We start from the raw sequence: 11255 nt of genomic DNA, 5'->3' as shown, positions 1-11255 counted from the left end.
TAATTCATTCATCAATTCATCATCAAAATTCCAATAGTCAAACTATTTCAACACTTAGTCAAAATAATTTGACCCAACCAAATATTTAATTTAATATTATAAAATATTTTAATAAACTATTATAAACTACTTCTCCTTATTCAAATAATCACCCTTCACAATTCAAAAAAATATAAAAAATATTATATTTAAATTTATTTTTATATGTTATCTTATTAATTAATTTTTAATTGATTAATTTCCCACTCTTTTTATTACTCAAATTTTCAATTTTATAAATAATTTAAAATGATTTATATAATTTTAAAATATATTTATTAGTTTAAAATTTACAAAATTAATAATTAATAAAAATATTATATTAATATGTGTGAAATTATATATTCTAACCCTGTTTATTTCTGACGGATCCTTGATCCGGGATCCGGTTACCCAACCCTCCGATCCGTATCACCCAAAAGCCCTAAATATTTATCTTTCTTCTTTCTTTCTTTCTTTCTTTCGTTCTTTCTCCTTCCTTCCGTTCTTCCTTCGTTCGCTCAAATTTCCCGCCTCCATTCTTCTTCTTCGACCAGCGGCGGTCGGCGACGTTCCTTTCTCATTTCTTTTCTTTTTCTTATGAAGCCGACAGGTGAACGATAACGCGCCTGTCGTTTTTATTCTCTCTATGATGGCAGCTATCTAGTTTGGAGGCCAAGTTTGTAGATTCAGCCTGCCTCTACTTCTAATGGCTCTATCCCTTAGGGGAAAATCTCTATTCTCCCGCTTGAAGACCTTACTTGCTATTCAGGTTGTTTTACATTACCATATTCGTTTCGGCATTTCGTCGAACAAATTACTGACAAATCATTTTTTAAAAAATATTTAATTATTTCTACAGAGATTTAAACACACAGCGGCTGAAACTGGCAGTGATTTGGAGCTGGAGCGAGGTGAATTACCATTACCGAATTCTTTCTCTTCTCATCTAACTAAATCAGCAACATTTTTACTATGATTTGGATGGTGGTTCAGGAAAATTTGATATTTCTAGATGGAAGAAGTTGGATTCAAGGACACTGGGGATTACCCGATCAATGATATCACCTTCCTCTTACATGGTTCTAAAGATTCTTAAGAACGCAGGTCTTTTTTTTCTTTTGATAGTTACAGTTGAACACTTCCTAGTCATTGTAATTTAAATTTGACTTTCATTGTCTGAAGAGTTATTAGTTTACTTGTTGTCAGAGCTTCTCAGTGAATTGAAAAGCAGATTCACTTCACCCATGACATCAATAGACCAGACATAATATAAACAATGTTCTGAGCCTCTAACACTTAAAATTAGTACATAATTAATTGATAAAGGTTTAAATGATCTTGATCTCCATGTACGTTGCCTTAAACATTAGGATTGTGGTCACTTTTATGTTGATTTGTTCTATTGCAGTGACTATTTAGAGGCTTGTCCTCATATTTAAAAATAATTCCTTTCTAAAGGCACTTCAATAATGCAGGTTTTGAGGCTTACTTGGTGGGTGGATGTGTGAGAGATTTAATATTAAATAAGGTTCCAAAAGATTTTGATGTGATCACCACAGCAGCACTTAAACAGGTACATTTGTATCACTTCAGATTATTTCAAACTATAGTAATAACATGTATAATTAATGTAATTGTGCTGCAGATCAGAAAGGAGTTCAATCGTGCTCAAATTATTGGACAACGTTTTCCCATATGTCTGGTGCATCTAAAAGGTTCTGCTATAGAGGTTGGTTGGAGACTTGTCTGATCATTGCCACTGATGTTTGCAGTCATTCGTTTGGGATCTAACTCAAATGGTTTGTATCCCGTTTAATTGATTCATTTTAGGTATCCAGTTTCCAAACAGGAAAAGCTAAAGAGAAAAAAGAGTCGCTTCCTCAAATGCCACGAGGGTTTGATGAAAAAGACATTCGTCTCTGGAGTGACTCTATGAGAAGAGACTTCACAGTTAATAGGTCATTTTCCAGTGATTTCTTTTTGTTTAATTATTTCGGGTTTTTATTATAAAGTTTTTTTAGCCACTAAGTATTGTTTCTTGCAGAATATTATCTGTTTTGAGTGTATTCAATTCTATTTAGCTAACTGGAGACTGTTTATTCTGGAAGCAGCTTATTTTTTGATCCGTTTGCTAACAAGGTCTATGATTATTCTGGTGCAGTTATGGATTTGAAATCATTGAAGGTGATTATTCTTTCTACACATTAACCAGAAAAGTTATCAAGAACAATGTAAACACATAATTCTTGTAATATGCTGATAATTCTTATATGCCGTGTTTCAGCTGCAAACATTAATTCCTGCACAGATGTCATTTGAAGAGGATTGTGGTATGTTCTCAACCCACTTCTCCCCCCACCCCAAAAAAATATAAAATTATTATGAAGACAAACTGTAAGAAAACATTAGCTTGCAAATTCATTGTTGATTAGGAACTTATCACACTTATCTCAGCTAGGATCTTGAGAGGGTTGAGAATTGCAGCGCGCATTGGCCTATCCATTTCAAAGGAGATTGAGGCTGCCATACATAAACTTTCTTCTTCAATTGCAAGCTTGGCAAAGGTACTTCATGACAAGTTAGGAAAAATGACTATGAGATGGCTTCAACTTTGTATTGTAATTGACCAAAAATCAGGTTAAGATTGTTTGTTTAATCAGTCTAGGTTAATGATGGAGATGAACTACATGCTATCGTATGGTGCTGCAGAAGCATCTATTTGTTTGCTCTGGAGATTCCACTTGCTTAAAACTTTGTTACCACTTCATGTAAGTTTCTTCTTCTCTAAGTCGTTGTTTAGCGCTATAATGAGTTAAAGGCATGTTATAGTTGACGAGTTTTGCATTTCTAGGATGCACATCTTGCTTACCAGATCAACGGAGGGTCCGATATGAATTCCCTATTTGTGATGGTAAATTGAGTATATTTCAACTTTGCATTGTATATAATTATTGTTCCAATCTTCTATTTCTGTCTCATAATACTACATGTATATACAAGCTGCATAGAATAATGGTGATCTGTTCATGTTGTAATTATTGTTGGATTTTGATCATTGTTCCATTTGCATACCACTCCTTATCATTTATAACTTCATTTACTTCTGCAGAGGTTGTTCTCCAATCTAGATAAGTTAGTTACATGTGATCGACCATGTGACTGCATTTTATGGTGAGTTTCCACTTGTTCTCTACTAATCCCTATCTTTGCAATCAGGTGCTTAGAACTTCATTCTGTGCTTGGAGATTCTCATTTCTTAGATTACATACTACAACCTTCTTTGCCTGACAGCTTACAATGAACCAAAACAGACACTTCTTTTAATTTAGTTTATTGGGTACTTTTCTCCATCCATTATTGAAATGATTGTGATAGAGGTTGCTTTATTTAGGTGTTAATTTAAGAATTGAGTTGACTACGGATAATTGGACATTTTACATGTACTTTACTTTCTCCCCACTAATAGTTGTAGTTAACCCTATTGATTTTTTCCTTGAAAGGCTGCTGACCAAAATATTATCCACTGAATTGTTTAGGGTTGCAATATTGTCGTTTCATCTGTCTCTGCTTAATAAACCTCAAGCTCCACTTGTAATTTGGACTTTTGGGTATCTTCTATACAATGACAATTGGTCAGAAGGTGTTCAATTTGCAAGAAAAAAGGCTGAAGGGCCTATTATTTCTGTAGCTGAGATTTCAGAGAGCTCTAATTTGATGTCGAATGCTGTACTTCTTGAAAAAGTTGCTCAATTAGCAATAACAGTGCAAAGTTCTGTATATGATTTGACTGGGATAAATAGCTCTGGTTTGGTAAGTACATCCAATTGCCGTTTTGGTTATGGTTATAACTATTTACATGAAATCACTGACTTGGGTTTTTTTGTTTTTTCATTTTGACAGGTATATATACCAAAGAACACTGCCAAACGCACTGATGAACTCTTCAATGTTCTGGCAGTTAATGCCTCAACTCTTAAGAGCACAAGAAAACGTTTGAATATTGATTATGACTTGCTTGGGAAGGGCGATATGTCAGAGATAAGGTTTGCTCTCGGCAGAATCATTTTAGATACCATGTCCAGTTTTCTACTACCTCAAGGTGATGGTAATTCCATTAACAAGAAGACAGCAAAGTTACCAAATTTTGATATTATTCATGACATAAAGGGGGGGAAATCAAGCTGCCTCGTTTTGGAGGAGCAAAATGTGAAGAAGAATAAGCATCCTGTAAAACTGAAACATGCAAATGTATCAAAGGGTGGAAGAAATCAAGTACTGCAAAATGAGGAAAAGGATCAAACTGGTGTCAGAGAAACCGTGAATAAGAATCAGCAACACACAAAATTAGAACTTGAGAGTGAATCAAAGATCGAAGAAATAGATCCTATTATTCATTGTGAGAAAGAGATGGATCATGAGAAGCCGAAGAAAATTAAAGAAAACGTAAAGAAAAGTATCAATAAACAAGGGCTATCCAGTCTTTTCAGATGAAGTTATTACAAGTTAAGGGGCAAGAAGGTTTTGTTACAGCTCAACAAGCTAAAACCCTATTTTATGATTGTGGCTAGAGCTATCCCAACAAAAGTAAGCTTTTTTTCCCCATTTTCAATATTAATGTTGTGCAAGATTGATTCTTAGTTAATGGTGGTAGAGGAAGGATACAGTTTTGTAGAGTATGATTGAGATATGATGTTTCTTGTTTAGTTTGGTTAGATGAATAACATTGTTGAAGCTAACTTTGAGGAGGTTAATTAATGAAAAATGAATAGCTTGTGCAAAAGGTGGTGTTTGGTTCTTTTATCTTGAGATGCTTGTTTGATAGTTGCTGATTTGATGCTTCTTTGTTTGTATTTTTTTATTTGAATTTAGGAATCTAATACTATTTTTATTCTCTAAGTCATGACCCTCACTTCAATTTAAAGCGTTTTAAGTGAGAATTGAATTTATTACTTTTAAGTTTTTAGGGTTGACTCTTGTTATTTATTTGCAATTAATATGTTCAAATATGATTATTATAGTATTATTAAGATCACAATCCCCTCTTTTAATTTGCCTCATTTAGTCTTTCAAAACTATTTTCCCTTTCAAAACTATTTTCCCCTTTTTTGTTATGAATTATTTATTGTGTTCTTACTATAGATTTACATGCCGAGATCTGTTCAAACTTCAAAGTGACCACCAAATGAATGAATATGAAGTCTAAAATTTATGTCCGTCTATTAAAATCTCTCCCAGTCTCTCATTTAAAGGATTAGGTCATCCAGGGTTCATAGATTTAGAGTTTAGATGAGAAAAGGCCTTTCGGAGTTGAGAACTCTTTAGATGTGGCAATTTTTACTTAAAATTTAACCATCTCTATTATATATTTTTTTAATTATCAAATCATTCAATAACCAAAATATTAAATATTCTTACTTTGTTCTTATAAAATTTAAATAAAAAAAATATTCTACTAATTCAAGCAATTAAAAACTTGAATAACATAATTTTTTTTTTTATCAAAAATTAAACAAAAGCAGTTTGAAATTATTGACAGTTGAATATAGGTTAATGTTATGTCTGGTTTCATTAATTAACCATATTAATTCCATTAGAAAAAGGACAATTTTAGGGTCACAACCCTATACAATTCACTTGGATCGATATTCTATCATAACTCAAAAATATTTGATTTGTACTATATATAATTTTGATATATTTGAATTTTTTTTATAAAGTATATAAAGAACGAACATTTTGTTCAGTATAAAAAAATTACAAAAAAATTATTTTAAATTTAATAAAATTATAAATATATATAAAATTATATTAGGATTTCGTTTTCTTTCTTCTAACGACATAATTTTAATTAAATCTATCATTTATTTTCTTATATCATTCGAAATTTAAAAAAAAACTGAACTTATGAGATTTAGATAGTTGAGTTCATATAACTCATTTAAAATAAATCATCTATATATCAATTCAATTTAATATTTTTCTCTTAGATTATTTTTTAAAATCAATCATAAATAAATGTTCTTATACATGTTTTGCTTTAATTATTTGTAGTTTGATTAAAAATAATGTAAAATTTTGTTTTTATAAGATACATAATTATTCTAAGAGAATCCGATAAACTATTTACTTGATAAAAAAAATTATAACGTGGACAAGGAAAATAAAGATTCTATTTTCCTATTTAAAATCCAAAATCCAACATTCTAACAATGGTGCAATATATACTAATGTTACAAACTTTAAAATGAAATATTTTTCATTAACCATTCAATAAATTCTTCACTAGTCATGGAATTTTGCTGCATCAAATTAAAGTGATATATTTGTTGATCTGTTACTGGTTCCGGATGAATGTAAGTTATGTAACCTTCCTTGTTTATTTTCCTTGTTTATTGATGAAAACGGAGAGACTGAAGATGAAGATATCAATCTCGCGGGAGGGAGTTGTAGTACTTGAGCGCGATATAGTCTATACTCCATAATTTTGAGAGTTTCGAAAGATATTTTAGTTGTTTAAAATAATCTCGCTTAATCTTGCATAGAACATGATCATGATCGTCCTTACCCAGTACAGAGAATTCATGCATAATCCAAAAGATTTATGTTAACATTTTGAGGATCTCTATCTCTACAATTTCGGAAGCCACATCCTCGTGTTCAACCCTGAATGTGTATGTTTTCTTTTAGCCTACAACATTTGTGGCGTGAACAAATATATCCTGGATTCTTGTGGGGGCAGCCTCCGCGTGCCAAATTTTGACGCTAGCTCGTATATTAATCTTCTTATGTTCGTTGGGGCTTAGTTTAGTTAGTGTGGAAAACATAAAATTATGATTTTCTTCTTGACTTTACGAGAATTTTGATCGAGTTATCGACATTATATTTATTGCGCCAATAACGTTCATGCTCTAGACGTCAGAATATATTCCATGACGACAATACCCGTACATTTCCATGTCTAGAACGACATCCACAACCAACCGTTGATTTTTTTCCAATAGATATTGCGTGATCAAATCCAAGTCGCTTGGATTGAGAAATAGATCATTGATGTTGTTGCTCATTGTCATTTCATTAATGATGAATGATAGTTGAACTTAACTATTTTTGTGTAGGTGAAAGAGAGTTGTTGAAGAATTGATAAGTTGATTGTGTTGAGATGGAATGTCTCATATATATATATATATATATATAATAATAATAATAATAATAATAATAATAATAATAATAATAATAATAATAATAATGTTTAATTTCAAAGTGTTCGGGGATTGCGTAATTTGAATATATATGAAAATAAATTGATACTTTGGTCGGATTGTGGTTTTCCCGCCACAAACTTAAAACGGTTAAAAATAAAATAAAAAATACTGTAGGTATATTTCGAACTTGCAACGTAACAAAAATAAGTAGAACCAATTTTGGTTAATTTAAATATATACGTGAGAATAAATGAATATTTAGATTAAATTATTGGTTGACCGTTCATAAACTTAAAACGGTTAAAAATAAAATAAAAAATATTATATGTATTTTTAAGGTTTAGGGTGGTAAGAATTTAAATAAAACAATACAATTGTTTTTTATTACTTATTACTGCCAGTATATGACTATGTGTCCCATTATTTTTTATAATAATAATAACAATTTATTTAATAGTCAATATTTAGTTTGATAAATTGTATTTTTTTTATACATTAACTTTTTATTTTCTTACATTTTAAGTAATTTTGTAAAATAATTATTTAAAATATACAATAATTGCATATATTTTTATTTTTAATGTAAATTTTTAAATAATTTAACGATCAAATTTAATTAATGACATAAATTTTTATTTATTTATAAATATTATATAAATAATAAGTTAAAGACTTTTGAAACCGTTAAGACAAAAATTATTTGGTATAACTAGGGATGGTAATGGGTACCCGTATACTCGATACCCATGGGTACCCAATGGTCGGATTCGGATATTTTAAATCGAGTTCGGGGACTGAAAATAATTACCCGATCGGGTTCGGGTTCAGGGATGGGGAGTATGTAAAACCCAAACCCGATATCCAATATCCGAAATATTATTATATATATTAAAAATTAAATTGATTTTTCAAATTTCAAATAATATCATCATTATAAATTTACATTAAATATATTAATTAATTAGTTATACCAACACATAACCACCCACTCCCCACGCCATAATTAATTTAATTTATATTTCACATGACTCTTAATCTTCCTTTATTTAATAACAAAAATTTTCCCTCTTTATTCATTTTTTATTTTCAAGATTAACATCTCTCTATCTCTATTTTGTTTCAGCATTTTCTTTAATTTTGGTTGAATTTCTCTCTAATTCTGGTTGAAGTTCATGTATGTATATTGTTCACTTCTACAATATAACTATACAAGTAAGTAATACTTTCATATGAATTTTTAATATTTAGTATTTAGTATATTTAGAAAATAATAAATAAAAATTCATATTTTAATTGGGTAATAGAGTACCCGTCGGGTATTGTGTACCCGGTGAATTAGGGATGGGGATACAAATAGATATACCCATCGGGTTTGAGGTCGGGGATGAATAATAAAATAAAAATCGAGTTCGGGGATTAGTATTTCACTACCCGACAGATAAGATACCCGTTGTCATCCTTATGTGTAACTTTAACACCATGAGCTCCATTTTACAAAAATGGAACGTTTATAAATTGTGGTCTAATATATTTTTGTTAAAATTCCTTCTAACTTTAATTTTTAGATATATGATAAAATTGAACTATGATTGTCGATTTACTATAACACTTGAGTGATATGAGCTGCAAATTATTACTACAATGGTCCACAACCGGCGGCCAGCCAGTAAATATGAACCCAGAACCTATTAAATAGTAGAGAAATGATTGAGTCGGATTATTAGTAAGAGATTGTTCGATTGGTTATTTAAATAAACCTTTGGAGATTGTTTGAATTGTTATTTTTTTAAATAGCAGATAGTCAGTACATTTATGAATATTGATATAAAAAATCGTGAAAAAAAATATGATAGCATATTTAATTTTATTTTTAACTGTTTAAGTTTCTGGACGGGTCAACTCATAATCCGACCCAAATATTTATTTACTCTCATATATATATATATATTCAAATTAACAACTCTCGACCTGACAATCTGAAAACTTTAAAAATTAAGCATCATTTTATATATATATATATATATATTAATTAGTTAAAAAATTGAACTTATATGTTAAAAATGTCTCGCGTTCATCAAATTTGGTGTTAAATTTAAAATATAAAATCTTATTAATATATTTGATTAAAACGTTATAATTTTTTTTATTATGTGGCAAGTTCGAAACATACCTATAATATTTTTAATTTTATTTTTATTTTTAATCGTTTTAAGTTTATTGGCAGGTCAATCTGCAATTCAACCTAATTATTCATTTACTCCCACATATATATCCAAATTAACCACAACTTCCGACCCGACAATCCAGACACTTTGAAAATTAAACATTATTATATATAGAATATTGATAATATTGATTTGGAGTGATTTTAAGAATATATTTTTTATTTATTTATTTATAAAGATTTAAAGAAATTAATATATAATAATTAAATAATTTTTTAAAATAAAATATAAGATATTGAATTAATTGAGTGATGCGCTCCATGATAGGACGGAATGAAACGATATTTTGATTTTGATTGGATTTAAAAAGAAACCAAACAAATAAGGTCAAAGTTTATTTAAAAAATATTGACGGTCGTAAAAAATTTAAAAAATATTAATATATTTTTATTTTAAATAAAAAATATTTTAAGATAAAAAGAAAAATTTTACAAACTTACCATAATAATGACCTAATTTTTAAAATCACCCAGTTAGGCCGTTTGATGAAGAGTTTTTGGGATAAAACTCAGTTTTTATCTTAAAACCCAAACATTTTATCAACCATCAAATCAAATAATTTTATCATTTAAATACCAAAACTACCCTCTAATTTTATCTTCTCTCTCTAAACCATCATTCTCTCACCTACACCATATCTTAAGTCAAATGGCAAATTAGTCTTTAAATTTTAAAAACCAGTTTTTTTCCTACTTTTTATCAAACAAGGGTTTTTTAGATAAAACCCAGACAAAACCCAAAAAATCACTTCCTCAAACAAGGCCTTAATGTTTGAAAAAATGACTTTTTCGGTATGTACAAAGTCCAAAATATCTTTTCGCGTCAAGCGGAACACCATTCATGTGACGCAAAAAGGTGACCTGATAATGTTTGCAAAAATGATATTGTAGTGCAGTCGCGTAACGCGATGGGTGCTGTTGCATAACGCGAGGGTGCTGTTGCGTAACGGCGAGGGGGCTTTGCGTAACGCGAAGGGTGCTGTCGCGTAACACGAGAGGACTTCGTAACACGAAAATATATTTTTGTACAAAATGATCATTTTTACCAACTTTATCCAACCTCAGTTATTTCCCAAAAAAAGATTCATTATTAGAGTCATCTCTCGTCAAATTTCCCGATAAACAAAGTTTTATATTTAAGTTTAGTTTGACTTTTAAGTGTAAAATTGCACTTTTATATTTTTTATTTAATTTAAGAAAAAAATGACCAACCATCATAAAAGATAGAGTCCTCATATATAAATGTAAAACCTTCTCTTTTGAGAGGATAAATTATATGTTCTTTTAGAAGAATAGATTCATATAAAATGAAAAAGATGAAATTAAATAAGACAGTACTGTATTAAAAGGATTGAGAGGAAATGATAATATATATAATATTAACATAAGATTTTACAATGAATAAGCGCATTTAAGACCAAACACAATTTTGCATTCTTTACACTGAAAACCAATTTTAAATGCGAAACAATTTTCATGGCAACGATTACACACTAATTCATTGGAAATCATAATATAGGTTAGGGGATGTAGGTGATGTGGAGAATCGTATAGTCCTCCAAACTTAATAGGATATGGCAATAGACCGAACAACTCTCTCACACAATTAGCCCCAACACACTGGTCACATTCAAAACAATGGTAGATCCATTTTTTTGAATTTACACTCCCCTCCCAAAACTCACAATGGTATTCTCCTGCACCTTGATTATCATTACTAGTGGAAAAATGATTGAATGTGTCAATTTGAATCCATGTTTTTCGTACAAGTGTGTAATTTTTCGTGGCAATATCAAACATTTGGTGTG

The 11255-nt window shown here is 29.9% G+C and overlaps 1 protein-coding gene across 2 annotated transcripts; it reads left to right on the top strand.

Annotated features, from left to right (window-relative positions):
- Nucleotides 1-517: 517 nt before the first annotated feature.
- On the top strand, nucleotides 518-4821 carry LOC124918866. 2 transcript variants are annotated; one of them, XM_047458933.1, is made up of 14 exons: nucleotides 518-790; nucleotides 881-932; nucleotides 1015-1125; nucleotides 1497-1594; nucleotides 1667-1750; nucleotides 1852-1979; nucleotides 2133-2205; nucleotides 2306-2351; nucleotides 2476-2585; nucleotides 2682-2789; nucleotides 2873-2932; nucleotides 3131-3192; nucleotides 3558-3831; nucleotides 3922-4821. In XM_047458933.1, exons 1-14 carry the CDS (start codon nucleotides 728-730, stop codon nucleotides 4510-4512), a joined length of 1860 nt encoding a protein of 619 aa, XP_047314889.1. In that variant the 5' UTR covers nucleotides 518-727; the 3' UTR covers nucleotides 4513-4821. The 2 variants fall into 2 exon arrangements, with proteins under 2 accessions (XP_047314889.1, XP_047314888.1); XM_047458932.1 differs by having other exon boundaries at nucleotides 518-793.
- The last annotated feature ends 6434 nt before the right edge of the window (nucleotides 4822-11255 follow it).

Source organism: Impatiens glandulifera, chromosome 1 (assembly GCF_907164915.1).
Source record: "Impatiens glandulifera chromosome 1, dImpGla2.1, whole genome shotgun sequence".
NCBI lineage: Eukaryota > Viridiplantae > Streptophyta > Magnoliopsida > Ericales > Balsaminaceae > Impatiens > Impatiens glandulifera.
The sequence above is the reverse complement of the archived record's forward strand: the minus strand, read 5'-3'. Positions and strand labels throughout refer to the sequence as shown.

What these genes read in the sequence shown, in the direction of transcription:
- LOC124918866 (XM_047458932.1), top strand. Translation starts at nt 728, where the DNA reads ATGGCTCTATCCCTTAGGGGAAAATCTCTATTCTCCCGCTTGAAGACC. An exon ending in AAAGATTCTTAAGAACGCAG is followed by an intron (nt 1,126 to 1,496) that starts GTCTTTTTTTTC and finishes TCAATAATGCAG; the next exon opens with GTTTTGAGGCTTACTTGGTG. An exon ending in TGAATTCCCTATTTGTGATG is followed by an intron (nt 2,933 to 3,130) that starts GTAAATTGAGTA and finishes TTACTTCTGCAG; the next exon opens with AGGTTGTTCTCCAATCTAGA.